The sequence below is a fragment of the Hemicordylus capensis genome, chromosome 3, assembly GCF_027244095.1.
Source record: "Hemicordylus capensis ecotype Gifberg chromosome 3, rHemCap1.1.pri, whole genome shotgun sequence".
Classification (NCBI taxonomy): domain Eukaryota; kingdom Metazoa; phylum Chordata; class Lepidosauria; order Squamata; family Cordylidae; genus Hemicordylus; species Hemicordylus capensis.
The window spans coordinates 77053946-77070818 of record NC_069659.1 but is presented as its reverse complement, the minus strand read 5'-3'; the positions used below and the strand labels follow the sequence as shown (position 1 = coordinate 77070818).

General features: G+C 44.4%; 1 protein-coding gene across 6 annotated transcripts in view; it reads left to right on the top strand.

Annotated features, from left to right (window-relative positions):
* SAMSN1 (SAM domain, SH3 domain and nuclear localization signals 1) overlaps positions 1-16873 on the top strand; it is a 141148-nt gene that overhangs the window by 112083 nt on the left and 12192 nt on the right. For all 6 annotated transcript variants that reach the window (XM_053310123.1, XM_053310124.1, XM_053310127.1 and 3 more), the window contains 2 exons: positions 4953-5104; positions 7259-7465. In XM_053310123.1, the coding sequence (XP_053166098.1) occupies positions 4953-5104; positions 7259-7465 (359 nt within the window). The remainder of the gene's footprint in view (positions 1-4952; positions 5105-7258; positions 7466-16873) is intronic.

Below are 16873 nucleotides of genomic sequence, written 5' to 3'. Positions count from 1 at the left end.
GTACAACAAAAGGAGGTCTTAGCTAGATCATTCAACCTGATTGTCATTATACATAAAATAATGGATGATCTAGTGTTTGGCAAGGGACAATGCTCAAATGGCAAGCACTAACAGGGATGTTGCTATCAGACACCGTTCACTGATAAATTTTTATGTAAGCTTTTATATTGTCATTTTGTCTAATATAATTGATTAATGATGTTAAAGCATCCCATTTTAATATTTTGAGCTAAAGCTGAACTCCACTGTAAAACAGAATTGTTCACTGACATTTCATTTCCATTTCCATGTCCTAGGTCTAGGTTAACCATATTTCCAAATAAAACATGGGTTCTATTCCTTTAAGCGCTCAAATATCAGGCAGTATTTTGCAGGTGCTGTTTTTCCTCATAGAGCTTTTACTAGAAAGATAGATTTTGCCTGTATAGACCTGCAACAGCCCTAGACATAAGAACAGCCCTGCTGGATCAGGCCCAAGGCACATCTAGTCCAGCATCCTGTTTCACACAGTGGCCCACCAGATGCTGCTGGAAGCCTACAGGCAGGAGTTGAGGGCATGCCCTCTCTCCTGCTGTTACTCCCTTGCAACTGGTACTCAGAGGCATCCTGCCTTTGCGGCTGGGGGCAGCCTGTAGCCCTCCGACTAGTAGCCATTGATAGACCTCTCCTCCATGAAGTTATCCAAACCCCTCTTAAAGCCATCCAGGTTTTTGGCTGTCACCACATCTTGTGGCAGAAAATTCCACAAACTGATTATGCATTGTGTGAAAAAATACTTCGGTTTGCTGGTCCTAGATTTCCCAGCAATCAATTTCATGGGATGACCCCTGGTTCTAGTGTTATGTGTGAGAGAGAAGAATTTCTCTCTAGCCACTTTCTCCACACAAATCATGCATGGGCATGATTTTATAGAAGTCTATCATGTCTTCCCACAGTTGTCTTTTTTCTAAACTAAATAGCCCCAGGTTTTGTAGCCTTGCCTTATAGGAAAGGTGCTGTAAGCCCCTGATCATCTTGGTTGCCCTCTTCTGCACCTTTTCCAGTTCAACAATGGCCTTTTTTAGATGTGGTGACCAGAATTGTACACAGTACTCCAGGTGTGGCTGCCCCATCGTTTTGTATAAGGGCATTATAATATTAGCAGTTTTATTTTCAAGACCCTTCCTAATGATCCCTAGCATGGAATTTTCCATTTTCACAGCTGCCTCACTTTGAGTCAACACTTTCAATGAGTTGTCCACCACAACCCCAAGATCTCTGTCCTGGTTGGTCACCGACAGCTCAGATCCAATCTAAGTATACTTGAAGTTGGTGTTTTTCATTTCAATATGCATCACTTTACACTTGCCAACACTGAACCGCATTTGCCATTTTGTTGCCCACACACCCAGTTTGGAGAGATCCTTTTGGAGCTCCTCACAATCAATTTTGGATTTCACTGCCTGAAAGAGTTTGGTATCATCTGCAAATTTGGCCACCTCGCTTCCCTCCCCCTACGTCTAGATCATTTATGAATAAATTAAAAAGCACTGGTCCCAGTAAAGGGGGACCCCACTTCTTTCCTCCATTGTGAAAACTCTCCATCTATACCTACCCTCAGTTTCCTGTCCTTCAACCAGTTAGCAATCCACATATGTACTTGTCCCCTTATCCCATGACTGCTAAGTTTTCTCGGGAGTCTGTGATCTAACTATCCCAAGATGAGCACTTTTCCTTGGAACTGGTTTATTGTCTGTCTGTCTATCTTTGTTCATTTAAACATTTGTACCCCAATCTAGGGTTGGTTCTTGGTCCAGCATTGCTGGACCGCTGCCCAGAGCCCTCAGAGACACCCAGTGCTGATTCCTGAGAACACCTGTGTACCCACAGCCTTCATGTGGTAGTGGAAGTGGTGGAGCTACTTTCTTGGGTCCCAGCAAAGTAGGAGGGGATTCATGGACAGCAATTTGCTAACAGCCCCCTAACACCTGGAGCTGGCCCTGTTCCAAGCAAACATGACTCCACAGAGCAATCATGTTAGCTATGAGCCTTATCTAAAATGATTAAAACAGTATAAAATGAGTATAATTTAAATGGCAGGAGTTTAAGTTATTAAACGTATGAATGATATAAGATATATAAACAACTCATTATATAAACAACAGCATTGCCAGAGCAAAAGACAAAAACATGAAGATTGAAACACAGCAATATCTTCACCAGCTCTTATAATCAACAATGCCTACTGGAACAAAATAGTTTTTACTAATTGTCTAATGGTAAAAAATGAACTTTTTGTGGGGAGGGATATCTACAATGATTTTGCCACCACAGAAAAGGCCCTGCTCTTTCTTGTCATCAGTCTAGCCCAAGGATAGGCAAACCTGGCCCTCCTGCTGTTGTTGAACTACAATTCCCATCATTCTTAGCCACAATTTATTACAGGAGTTGTAGTTGTAGTTCAACAACAGCTGGAGGGCCAAGTTTGCCCACCCCTGATTTAGAATTCATTCTTCTGCAAATTTTGGTGTTCAAAAGAAAAAATAGTTTTGAGAGTCATGATATGGATGATTCCAAATCTGCAGACATCTCCCAGTGATCTCATGTTTTTGTTAAAAAATAAAGTACACAGAAAGAAACTTTGTGGAACCCCACAGGATATATCCAAATGGAGCAGAGCAGCAGTTCCCCAGCACCCCAGATGAGACTTACCTTTCATTCAATTGCTGTAATGTTGTGCCACCAACTCCCAACCCTAACTAGAAGAAAAACTTAGAAGAAAATCATACTTCATAGCACTGAAAGCAGCTGTGACATTGAGGAGAGGATCTTCCTCCCATTGTCTAGTCATGGTATTGGTACCAAGGCTCCAGAGCCACCAAGACAGTTTCAACTCCAAAATTTGTCTGAACTTAGACATATATGGATCAAGATAATCATGGATAGGCTCATCCTGTGGTAGTCCATAACCAGGAGCTTCTTCCATGAAGGTTGCACTCTCGGATGCTCAAGAATGGAAGGTATTCTTCCAAAACTACAACTCTAGATTTGTTCATAAAAGCTTCTCCTAGCCACACACTGCCACAATATGAAAGGTTAGGATCCAACCCATAATCATTAAGACATCATTGGACCTATGTGACCAGCACCACTTCCTTATCATCCTAATAATGGCAGAAAAAAAGTTTTTTAGGTCCGGTGATATTTTAAACATTTTCTTACCATTGTTTCCTTCATTGTTTCAGGGACCTCTCCTGAGGGGGGGGAAAGGCATTTACTATAGTCTTCACTAACCCAGCCAGTGCTTCCTAGCTGGCAAGAACCAGATTTCTTTGCCCATCCTCATTCATAGCCTTCTGTGTTTGGAATTTGATTTCTGCCATTGTTGTTCAAGCCATCATCCCTACTGCTTAGTTGTCGTCAGTTTCCGGGAAATTATAGAGAGGCATAGACATTAGCACCAGGGTGATGTAGCAATCCTGTCTACTATCTGAGTCATCTAACTATTCCAGAAATCATCTAAGGCTTCAACAAGATAGTCAGAGGAGTTGGATGTGAGTCTTCTAAGGGAATCTTGGAAACTCACCAGATCCATTAACCTTAATTAGTCCACCCTGCTGAAAAGGCCTGGAGTCATGGGCCAATATAATCCTTCCAAGGAAAATTTCCTACATATCAGCTGCATAGTAAATTTGAAACCTGCACTTTCCTATTCCCCCTTGGAATTCTTACAGAAATAGAAGCACTGTCACTTTAAAATATGGTTTCTGAGTTTAGGCCTCAACCCAGCATGCCTTGTTACCTAACAGGAGATGATGTGATATCTAAGTCAAGTACTGTCTAAGGAGTTTAGAATGGGAGAGTGACCAAAGAAGGAACATAAGTTGTCTCTAGGGTTTCCAAGTTGCTGCACCCCAGAGAACGTGTGTGTGTGTGTGGTGTGTGTGTGTTTCTTTTACAGCTCTGCTGCTATAAAAGAGGATACAGACATGGCCACTCCTGCCAAGTTTCTCCCTCAGTTCCCATTGATCACACCCCATTGTGAGACAAAACAAACCTTCTGCTTGCTTCAGCAGTAGGGAGGAGACTAAAGGGTGGGCAAAGGAGTCATTTTACTGGAAAAACTACATCTTCTTTTGTGGGTACAATAATTTAAAAGAATCAGGAGGATGTTCAAGTTGTTGTGCCCTAGCAACCCGCTTTATTTTTCTCCCAAGCAACCATGCCAAATGAAACTATTTTCATGTTTCATTATCTGCTTTGTGAGGGGGAACACTTCAGGGTGTTGCTTCTATTTTCTAAAGTGCATTTGAATGGAGTGTAGCAGTGCTTGCTAAAATGTGTTGACACGGCTTCGTTCTGACAAAATGACAGCTAGAAATCCTAAGAATGAATTTGTTCCTTTGCAGCATGTGATTCTTTTGAAGCTTGGTGCTTTGTGTACTTTGGAACATCTACAGTAAAATCTTGTTCTTGTTTGTCTTAATAAAGATGAAACATTTAACAGATTATCACTTAAATAGTACATTAAAAGTACACATCATTGGTTTTTCAGCTATCTTACTGCAGTGAGCCCTAAGAAAATCTAGGCTCCAATCTTCACAGCACTCTGCTGATGCAGGCTTTGATCATTTTAATTGCATCTGTGCTGTTTCAGGACTTTGAGGACCAAATTGTCCATCTGTTAGTACATCATAGCAAATAAGGATTATCCTGCAGCATATGTCCTTTAATTACATGGGGCACGATCCAGCTAAAGTTAAGCACTTTTAAGTCCCATTGATTTGGATTCAATGGTACTATAAAGTGCTTAATTTCAGTTGAATTGCACTCACTTTATTGTATCTATAATCTTAATGTGCTTGCCATAATAATGATTATATTTAACTGTATCTTTCCAAATATGTAATGTGCTTTGGCTCTACATGCTATCCATCTTAGATGCTATCTGAGATTGACCTTATTACTTTCAGGTGGGGTAACTAGTTGCTCAGATGGGACCAGCAACAGGGACAGTTTGAGGCTTGATGATGAAGTCCCTTACACCGGACCATTCTGTGGTAGAGCCAAAGTACACACGGACTTCACACCAAGCCCTTATGACACAGACTCCCTCAAAATTAAGGTGAGAAAACCATCATAGGGTTTGTCACATTTTGCTATTTACCTACTAGAAAAGTTTTAATCAGTGTATCTTTAGATGGAACAAAATTCTTTTCAGTAACTTGCAATTGTAATCACACTTTGAGACTTGACTCAAGTGATATCGGCAATGCTCATGTGGCAGTAGCTTCTGTGCTATGCAGTTAACATATGGAATAGCCAAATTTTGTCTACTCTTCTCAGTCTTAGCTCTTTGATTGTTTGTTTATAAAATCTATCTTAGTAAGTTTACCTAAATTCTATGTCTGTGCATTGCACTGGAGCAATAATTGGATCTGATTTGATACAGTCACTATTGGCTGTGTTTTGCATCATATCCCTTTCAATGCAAAATTGCTAATATTTTATTTTATTTTATTTTATTTTATTTTATTTTATTTAACACACTTCTGTACCACCCCAAACTCATGTCTCTGGGCAGTTTACAACAAACAAAAGCTAAAACATTAGTTAAAATAAATGACAAAAAAAACCCCACCTTAAAACAGTAGTTAAAACAAAATAAATGACATAGTAAAAGTTAAAACATTACAACAATTTAAATTTTTAAAACAACATTTTAAAATGATGATAAAACCATTAAAACAATATTTAATTAAAAGCCTGGGTAAATAGGTGCATCTTTAAAGACTTTTTAAAAGTTGTCAGAGATGAAAAGGATCTTTTTTCAGCAGGGAGCGTGTTCCAAAGCTCTGGGGCAGCAGTGGAGAACGCCCATCCCTGAATAGCTACCAAATGAGCCAGTGGCAACTGCAGATGGACCTCTCCTGATTATCTCAATGGGTGGTGGGGTTCATAACAAAGAAGACATTCTCTTAAATATTGGCACCATCTGATCAGGGGCAGAGCCAGGGAATGGAGGCCTGGGTACTGCCCTGTCCTTCCAGAGTGCATTCCCAGCCAGCACTTGCTGGCCAGCTGCATTTATTTCCTTTCCTCTCCCTTGCTGAGACTAGGCCATGTCTACATGCATGTGACGTAATGTGCAAAAGGGGCATGGCCCAGTCTCCAGAGGGCCTGCACGAGCTCTCCAGAGCTCAATCCCAGCCAGCAATTGCTGGCTGGGTGCATTTATTTCCCTTCCTCTCCCTCCAGCAACAGAGAGAAAGGAAAAGACACACACAAATGCGGGCTGGGAATGAACTCCGGAGGGCTCGGGCGGCCCTTCTGTGGCTCATGGCTGGGTTATTTGAACCGTTCGCTCACAGATGGCTCCTCCCCACATCTGATATGTTTTTCATACTGTATTGGGCTGGATAGGATTATTGGATTTACATGCTTTTCTCTCTTGTTGATAATGTCACAAAACTTGCTTGTCATGGCATCTGGTGATGTGCCATATCTGGAAAACGCAAGGAGGGGAAGAGCGCTGTGATGTGATTGACATCCCTGCTTCAATGTCTTAGGCTTGCAGCTGCTCCAAACATACTGCATTTGGTTACTCCCTTCCAATCACAGTGCTTAGTGGGAGGGACATAGATTTGAATATTAAAATGCCTCTGAGCCAAAACTCCACTCTTCTGCAAGTGACTCTGTAGAGGAGTATTGGCAAGGTACTGCTTCCCACGGAGGTTGCAACTGAATATTGGTGGCTCCATCTGAACGTATATATTCAAAGCAGAAGTTAGGGAGGTTTGGCTGCTTCTCTGAAACTCTGTCACTTCTGCAGGAAAAGTGTGGGTGGCTGGGTGGTGGTCTACCATAAAAACTCTGTGAGTTTACCTAGTTCTTGCTTACAATAATATATTTCAGTGATTGTCCATTATTTCCTATGGACCACTATAGCCTTCAGATTGACCTGATAACAGTGCATCAAACAATTTGATCTGGGCCAATATTTATATATAATATTTATATTTAATATTTGTACTTCTAATTTGTATTTTAATTGTGCATTGTTTTAATTATACTGTAAAATGCTTTGGGATTATTTTAATGAAAAGTGGTATAGAAAGTAAATAATCAATCAATCAATCAACTGATGTACAATTTGATACTTACTTCCATTGGATCCGATCCAATATTTTCATCTGTGAATAGCCCTAATAAACTGAACTTGCTTTGACTATAATTGATATTATTATCAGAGTGTTTTGTAAATTTGTCTTTCTTCCAGAAAGGAGACATTGTTGACATAATCTGCAAAACCCCTATGGGCATGTGGACAGGACTGTTGAACAACAAGGTGGGAAACTTCAAATTCATTTATGTGGATATTATTGCAGAAGAGGAATCTGCACCCAGAAAGTCAAAGTCAAACAAGACAAGTAAAAAGGCCAAGGCTAATTCTCTTCAGGAACTGCTGGAACGAATCCATCTTCAGGTCAGTAAAACAAAAACTTTATGTTTGTGGTATGCTCCTTTTGCATTATTGTTCTGGGTGTCCATACTACAGTTCAAGGCCCTACCTTGTGGAATCCATAAGAAGCATATTGTCTTTTGGAATCAAATCATTCTATGGTAAATTTGAGCAGAAAGTTCAAAAATGACGTGGAACCAGATTGCATATATGTAGCCAGATTAGCACATGATCACCAAAATGGGGTTAGAGTGTTTGCTCTACTAACCTTGTTAGGTGAGGGGTATTTAGGCATACTAGCTGCCGCTGAACCACCGGGATCATCCGGTATTTCTCACAACCTCTGGGAAGCGGGCTGGGCTCCCTTAGTCCACTTTGTAGCAGTCATGAGAATAGCCTCATGATCTAGGAGCCAAGGCTGACATCTGCTCCAAAATCTTGGCTAAGACTGAGAAAGAAGAGCTTACCTAAGGCCATGTAGATGAGATAAGATGTGTAGCGAGCACTCAGACTATGGCAAAACTAATGCCTTTAACTGTTATACTGCAATAGCACCTTCTAAATACCATTGTATTATTTTCATTAGTGATTCTCCTAAATGTAAAGAGAGAAAGTGGGGAAAAGCCAGACCTTCTTTAAAAAAATTGTCTAAATAATAGACAACTAGGCGTATGCATGAACGGTTCTGTGCCGAACCGGTTTGCCTCAAACTGGGCCGGTTCGGAGATCTGATCATGGACCAAACTGGGGGCGGTTCAGTCTGTGATTGAATCAAACCATGCCCGGTTTGGGCAGACTGATTTGGCATCAAATGTGCAACCGGGGATGGTGGTGAGGGAGGTAGTAAAAGGGTCTGCCCACACCACCACTTGCTTCCCCTAGTACAGCCCATAGCTAAAGCGGGTGCACTCCTCTCTCCTTTACCAAGTCACCTGCTTGACAGTGGCTCAGTTCTGGCCTCTGTGCATGCAGGATCTGTAACCGGGCTTTCACCTGGGTTAAAGGGTCTTGTGTATATACAGAGTCAGCTACCTAGACTGCCTGATTACCAGAGGAGTTCCCCAATGGGGAATTCCTGGAGGCCGGGACAATGAGTCCAGGTCTTCAGAGATCCATGCTGCTCCATGCAATGCAGATCATGTGGGCGTGCAGTGATGTGCCTAAGAGAAAGTCAATGGTCATCTGATGAGAAGTTTGGTAAAACCCTGCCTTTCCCCCGGCCAACTACCTGGTCGTGAGTATAACCTTAAAACGTTGCTTTCCCCTCTTGCTAACAGACTGCTCTCAACTTTTCCCAATATGTAATAAATGCACTTTTTAAAGCAGGGCATTCAATTAAACAGCCTACCAGTTGTGCACTTACTAGTTAATAAAATTCCCCACTCCATTTTCTTTATGACTAGAAAATGAGGCTATTCTCATGACCTGGAGAAACCAGGCTAAGGAAGAAGTTGAAGCACACAGCTTCTCCTGTCTGTGTGCTGCAACGGGAACCATGCCGCTCCTAAAATTGCCCCTCCCCTCGAGATTAGTGGAGCAAGCGCTCCTACTAGCTCCATGACAGAGCCGGTGATCATGTGGGCACCCTATCCAGCTGCCTAGGGCAAGGTGAGTGCTTGTATGCAGGGAAAGCGGGTCAAGCCCGCTCTCCCCGCCAAAACACTTATGGCTGTCCACACGGCTTGTGTCGAAAGCCTTAATGTATTATAGTTGGTATAAATGTGGGTTATATAAAGCTTCAAGACTTACTATTGCTTTGTTTAAACTATGAGGGAAATTGTGGCATTTAAGTAAAACAATATAAATAGCATTTACCGTATATGGTGCTGCTCCATTGCAGTGCCATTTCCAATGTCAGTTACTTCTGTTAACCCTGTACCACATGTGACATAAATGAAGATCTCTTGCATAGTCAGGCTTCAGAAATGCGTGCATATAAAGTCAAATCCTGTGCTAATAACTATAAGTGTTATGTTGTGTGCAAGTATGCAAAACTGTTGTAAATGGCATATTAATAAAGTATGTTGTTGATGTTATTTTCCTACAAGCGAGATAGGCCCAGTTCATACACAACATGAAACCTGAGATTGGTGAACCCGCGGATTCAATTTAAAATTCCAAATTGTACTGCACATGCCAACCAAATCCAGTTCCAGGAGAGGGAAGCCCCTCTCTGCTGTTCAGTTGCCAAGGCTGATCCCAGCAAGCTCCACAGCCCTACTGTGGGCAAAGCATCAGCATGTCAGTGGAGCAGCTGCAACTGGCTAAAATATCGAAGGAGGTGTGCTAAGCACAATCATGCATTTTTTGAGTGCTCCACCCACACTCGGCAGGGAAAGGATGAAAGGAGTGGTGCCATACAATGGCAGCGCTTCTTCTGGCAGCAATGGCCCGTAAAGAGCCTTGTACACTGATAGTCCCACATAAGTACAAATTTGAGAAGGGCGGGAGTCAGGGTGGATATTTCCGTGTTACTATGGGAGGGGCACATGGAGACTTCCTAGGAAAGCATATGCAGATGAGGGAGGGCAAAGGATCCTGGGAGGATCTATCCCACTGTAACCTAGGATGATATGAGGGGTCAGCAATCCATCCAGACCGAACTAACATCCTACTCAACCAACAGCTTTCTGGTGGCAGGCTTGCCCTCTCATGAGAGGGCCAGTCTTCTGGGGAGACCAATGCAGCTGTGAGGGCACTAGTCAGCCCACAGCCTGCAAGCTCACAAGTTGAGACACTCCATGTGCCATAGCCTAGCTATATGCGAGTATGGGGGGAAACACTGGGATGGACTTTTAAACCCATTCAGAATTCCAGGGCCTGGTCCACCACCACTCTGTATGCAGATGAGCCAGTGCAGGTAATCATGGGACAGCCCCTATTTTTCAGCAATCTTGGGGCAGCAGGGGTTGCCATTTCAGGGTGCAGGCATAGGTGCACATGTCCACGTGGGCAGAGGGGCTGTCAGGGGGTCACGCGTTGGCAACAGTTTGACGGCATTTGCCAAGATGAGGAAAGAAGTCTCTGAGGTAGCCCTCCCCATGGTTTTCCTCCACACTCCAATCTGATTCTATATAGAGCCCCAATGGCCTGTTGCTCTCATGAGAGAGCTGTCTATGGGAGAAAGGGATGTTTTTGCCATCAGGTTTTTGATTGGCAATTCTTTCCCCTCCCCTCCCCTCCCCTCCCCTCCAATGGTCCTTTTCATGAGTTGTAAGGGGGTGTCCCCACTGCCTGGCACTCTTGTGAGCAAGTGGTCCATCCCGGGTAAGACAAATTTCCCTTCACAGCAGTTGTGCACTCTCCTAAGACTGGGAGAACTGACCCTGGCAAATGGCCTTGCTCATGAGTAAGCCTAGGTAGTGCAAACTCCCCAAAGGGGAAGGGGCTGGGCCCCCTCATCAACTTTTCAGTGAAAAAAGCAGAACTTGGCTACTCCAGAATCCCTACTTGGGGCTGCTTTTTAAACCTAACCAGGAGCACCCCCCACAACCCATTTGCTCCCTCCCGGTGATGGGGTGTCCTGCTTATGTTGGCTATCCCTCCCATCAGAGGGGCAGTCTACTGGGGAAAAGCAAGGGGTGTTTGCCCCAGGTCTTCCTCAGGACTGCATGCTGATGAGTCGAGCTAATCCATCCATAGTGGGCCCTGCTTGCAGGGGGCACCCAACTCTCAAAGGCCAAAGATTAAACTTGAGCACTGCAACCCTCCATTCACCATTAAGCCTTGTGCACAACCATAGGGGATTTTGACATCTCATGTGTCAGAGCCTGCCTGCGTGCATGGACAGAGGAGACACCAGATTCTGGGATGAACCTTTAAAACAATTTAAAATTAGCAGGCTTGGTCTGGCATTGCACCATATGCAGATCTCCTGGAGCAGGGTTTAGCATAAGAGGGTAGCCCTGGTTTCCAGCCTCCCCAGGACAACGGAGTCACCATTTCAAGGCAGGGGCAAGGATGCACATGTCCACAGGCTGACAAGGTACATGGTTTAATAGCTATTTGGTTGCAGTTGCCAAGACTGAGACAGCACTAGCCAAAGTATGCTTCCCCGTGACTTTCCTCCATAGACCATCCTTGCTCAGTTGCAAGTCCTGATGGTCTGGTGCTCTTGTGAAAAAGTGGTCCATGGGAAATGGGTGGCAAGCACTTGAGTACCACCTGGTAAATTTGAAATTAGTTCCTATAGACAGTTCTTTCCATGAGTAAGGCTAGGGATTGATAATCCCAAGAAGAAGGGACTGGGCCCTCACTTCCCCAACATTTCCATGGAAAAAATTGGCTGCTCAAGAATCCAAGCTTGAGGCTGCCTTTTAAACCCAATCACAGGCACCCGCCCATGCCAGATCTTCCCTGGAGTGTTTGTGCTTGTGCACATACATTACTGTCTAAGGGAGCAAAGCATTTGGTGCCCAACCTGTCATCCAGTCCCCTTTTCCTCCTGCTTGCCAGGTGGGGGGGAACATGGGAATAAGTGGGAAGAAGGAATGCCCGCAAGTGACTGTGCAGATTGACAGGCTGAGAACTTCAGGATGGGGTGCCGTGGTGTTCCTGTTGCCAGGAAACTCCATAGCTGCATAAATTCATTCATTCATTCATTCAGTTTCTATACTGCCCTTCCAAAATGGCTCAGGGAAGTTTACAATTAAAACAAAACAGTTAAAATCAATTAACAATTCCCCTGCTAACTTGGCAAAGAGGCACCTTTTAACGTGGTGATTCTCTTTATTTAGCAGGGGAAGAGTAACTGGCCCTGTCCACCCCCAGCACAGTACCTCCAATTACGGTTGCTGGGGTCTATCTGATGTTGCTTTTTAGATTGTGAGCCCTTTGGGGACAGGGATCCAGTTTATTTATTTATTATCTCTCTGTGTAAACCGCCCTGAGCCATTTTTGGAAGGGCAGTATAGAAATCAAATTATTATTAATAATAACAACAACAATTAAAACAGAGATTATAAAAACACCATAAAACAACAATTGAAATGAAAAGAATTTAAAAATCCTGAAAAACCAGGTTACAACATTAAAAACCCTTTACAACAGTTTAAAAAGCTTGGAGGGCCAGGCCAAACAGATAGGTTTTAAGCGTTCTCCCAAAAGCCAATAAAGAGTTCAAATTATGGATTTCTGCAGGAAGCGCATTCCACAGTCCAGGAGTGGCTACAGAGAAGGCCCGCCTCTCAGTTGCCACCAGACATACCGGTGGTAACTAGAGACGGACCTCCTCAGATGACCTTAACGTGCGATGGGGATCATGCAGAAGAAGGTGCTCTCTAAAATAATCTGGACCTAAGCCATTCAGGGCTTTAAAGGTAATAACCAGCACTTTGTATTTTGCCCAGAAACGTATTGGCAGCCAGTGTAGCTGTTTCAAAACAGGCATTATATGGTCTCTCCGAGTTGTCTCAGAGACCAATCTGGCTGACGCATTTTAAACTAACTAAGGTTTCCAAACTGCGTACAAAGGCAGCTCCATGTAGAGCGCATTGCAGTAGTAAAGCCTGGAAGTTACCAGCTGCTGCACCACTGTTTTGAGGTCATCCTCTTCAAGGAATGGATGCAGCTGTTGAATCAGCCAAAGCTGATAGAAAGCACTCCTGGCCATGGCCGCCACCTGAGATACCAGGATGAGGCCTGGGTCCAGGAGTACTCCCAAGCTGCACACCGGCTTCTTCTGGGGGAGTGTAACCCATCCAGAACAAGGAGATCTAACTCATCCCTCAGATTCTGAGCCCCTACAATGAGCACCTCTGTCTTTCTTGGATTCAGTTACAACTTGTTATCCCTCATCCAGCACATTACTGCCTGTAGGCAGGCATTTAGGGGATGAACACTATTTCCTGATGAAACAGATGAAAAGGAAAAGTAGATTTGGGTGTCATCAGCATACTGATAACACCCTGTGCCAAATCTCCTGATGACCTCACCCAGCCATTTCATGTAGATTTTAAAAAGCATTGGTGACAGAATGAAGCCCTGAGGGACTCCATATAACAGTTCCCATGTTGAGGAACAACTTTCACCAAGCGCCACCATCTGGAATAGGAACGGAGATAGGAACAGAATCACTGCAAGGCAGTGCCCCCTATCCCCAACTCCCCCATGTGACACAGAAGAATGCCATGGTTGATGGTATTGAATGCCTCTGAGAGATCCAAAAGAACCAACAGAGTCACACTCCCTCTGTTGATTTCCCGGTAGAAGTCATCCATCAGGCCGACCAAGACGGTCTCAACCCCATAGCCAGCTCTAAAGCCAGTTTGAAATGTGTCTAGATAATCAGTTTCCTCCGAAACTGCCTGGAGCTTGTCAGCCACCACCCTCTTGATCACCTTGACCAACCAAGGGAGACTGGAGATTGTCCTATAACTATCCATCACTAAGGGATCCAGGGAAGGCTTCTGAAGAGAAGGTCTAACTATTGCCCCCTTCAAACATGGAGGCACCTACCCTCCCTCAGCGATTCATTTATGATATTAACCAGGCCACCTCCAACCATCTAGATCAAAGCAGCCAAGTCGGGCAAGGATCCAGAGAACAAGTGGGAGGCCCCAAGCAGCTTGTCCACATCCTCAGGAGTCACAGATTGAAACTGATCCACCTAACACTGCAAGAGGGATCACTGGACACCTCCTTCATAGACCCTGCAGAAATAGTGGAGTCCAAGTTGGCCTGAATACAGGATATTTTATCCAAAAAGAACCCACTAAAAGCGTCACAGCAGAACACTTCCGGGAACTGATTTGTGGCTGAAGGAGCAGAAATTATATTCCTCACAACCTGGGATAACTCTGCTGAACACAAACCTGCAGACGCAATGCATGCTGACCAAAAATCCTTTTTTGCCACACACACCGCTATCGTGTAGGCCTTCAAATGGGTCCTATGCGGCATCCTATCAAATTCGAGCCAAGTGCTCCTCCACTTGCATTCCAGTCGCCTTTCCAGCCGCTTCAGCCCTCTTAGCTCCTCATTATACCAGGGGGCCATTTCTGAAGCAGCTTGGGAGGACACTTAGAAGCAATCATGTCTACTGCCCTGGTGAGTTCCCTATTCTAGGTTTCCACCAGGGCACTGACAGAATTACTGGCCACACCAACTTCATAACCCTCCAAGGCCTTTTGGAAACCTACTGGGTCCAGCAGCCTTTTTGGGTGGACCATCCTAATAGGTCCATCACCTTTGCAGGGGTGTGTTGTGGCCATGAAACCAACCTTAACCAGGTAGTGGTCCATCCATGACAATGGGGAAACCACCGGATCCCCCACCTATAGAACACCCCCCTGATCCAAACAGAAGACCAGATCAAGTGTGTGGCTGGCAACATGAGTTGGTTCAAAAACTAATTGGGATAAGCCGAAAGTTGTCATTGTCGCTATGAACTCCTGAGCCACACCAGACAAGCCAGCCCCAAAGTGGATATTGAAGTCCCGCTGCACCAAAAGCCTGGGAAACTCCAACACTAACTCCGCGACTGGTTCTGTAAGCTCAGTTAGGGAGTCAGTTGGGCAGCAAGGTGAACCTTAAACCAACAGAATCGCCAATCTATCCGTAGTTCCTAGCCTCAGAAATACACACTCAATATATGTCAACTGTCTCACGGGGTCCTGGTAAGGGGGGGTGGTATTCTTATGGCCCATAGCCACTCCACCCATTCTCGTCCACTTTCCCAAAGGCTGCCTCCCCCTTTGGCAATCAGCTTCAACGGCCGCCAACAGGCAGGCTGCCGGCCATGCCTCAGGTGTGCCTTCCAGAGAATTATAAGCCTCCAGCAGCCCCTCCTCCCACAAGAGACTGCTGGGCTAGCAAAAGATGTTAAAAATTAGGTAATCTTGAAAGGCAGTAGCTGAAAGTTAACTCTGCAGCTGGAATGATACAGTACACTGGCAGGCAGCCCCTCGTCCGGGCTGAAGGATGGGAATACAGCCTAGAGGGGACCAATGTTAAAGTCCATGCAAGGCAGGGGCGGGGGATTATGGGATGCTGCGTGTGTGTGTGCGTGGAACTCTGTCCCTCAGAAAGGGCTCACATTCTAAAAAGAAACATAAGACAGACACTAGCAACAGTCTCTGGAGGTACTGTGCTGGGGAGGGCCAGTTACTCTCCCCCTGCTAAATAAAGAGAATCACCATGGTAAAAGGTGCCTCTTTGCATAGTTAGCAGGGGTCTTTTGGACATCTAGCGGCTGATTTTGCCATGCGGGAAAAGAACATCCGAAGCTGCAAAGACAGAAATACAATGGGAGCATGGAACGTAAGAAGCATGAATATGGGAAAGCTCAACACAGTGAAAGATGAAATGAATCGACTACAGATTGACATCTTGGGCACCAGCAAATTAAAATGGACTGGAATGGGACACTTTCAGTCAGAAAATCATACTGTTTACTACTCAGGACACAAAAACCAAAGACGGAACGATGTTGCTTTCATAGTCAGGAAGGATATAACAATGACAGTACTTGGGTACAATGTGGTCAGTGACCGACAAATATCAACTAGATTTTGCGCACAACCCATTAACATGAGTTTTTCAAGTCTATGCCCCAACAACTGATGCAGAAGAAGAGGAAGTTGGTGAGTTTTATACTTAAGTTCAATCTGAAATTGACAGAACATGCAAGCAAGATATGCTGGTAGTGGTTGGGGACTGGAATCCCAAAGTTGGAAATGGTAAGGAGGAAAACATGGTCAGACTGTATGGCCTAGGAAACAGAAATGAAACAGGAGAACAACTTATTAGTTTCTGCCAAGCCAATGATCTCTTCATTGCTAACGCATTCTTAACCAAAGTGGTGCCTATACACATGCACATCACCATGGAGTACACAGAAATCAAATTGATTACATTATTGGTGTTTGTTTTTTTAAATTCAAATTCCAGCTGCTGTGCAGCCAAGGAGATGGCTTGCGGGGGTGCGGAGGTGTCCTTCTACCCCTTATTCCCCCCACCCAGCAGTGGCAGATATCAGAGCGACACTGGGACCTGCTGTTTGGCCCGATGTCTCTTCCCAACTGTTGGGTGCGCCTGCACAGTTAAGAGACTTAACTGTGCAGGCACGCCTCACAGTTCTCCTCAGCTGCACGAGAACTGTGAGGAATTGGGAGATATATATATTTTTAAAGAAGGTTCGCAGCAAGGGGAGGAAGTGGAAATGGCTCAGTGGGCCAAGAAAAAAGGTCAAGCCGTATGTTGTGCAGGCCTACTCTAACCAAATTATGCCAGCAAATTTGGAGAATTACACAATGGCCAACAGATTGGAAGAGGTCAGTCTACATATCCATACCAAAGAAAGGAGACTCAATGGATCGTGTAAGCCATCGCACAATATCCTTAAATCTACATGCTAGCAAAATAATGCTCAGGATTATCCAATGCATATTAGAGACCTATGTGGAAAGGGAAATGCCGAATGTTCAAGCTGGT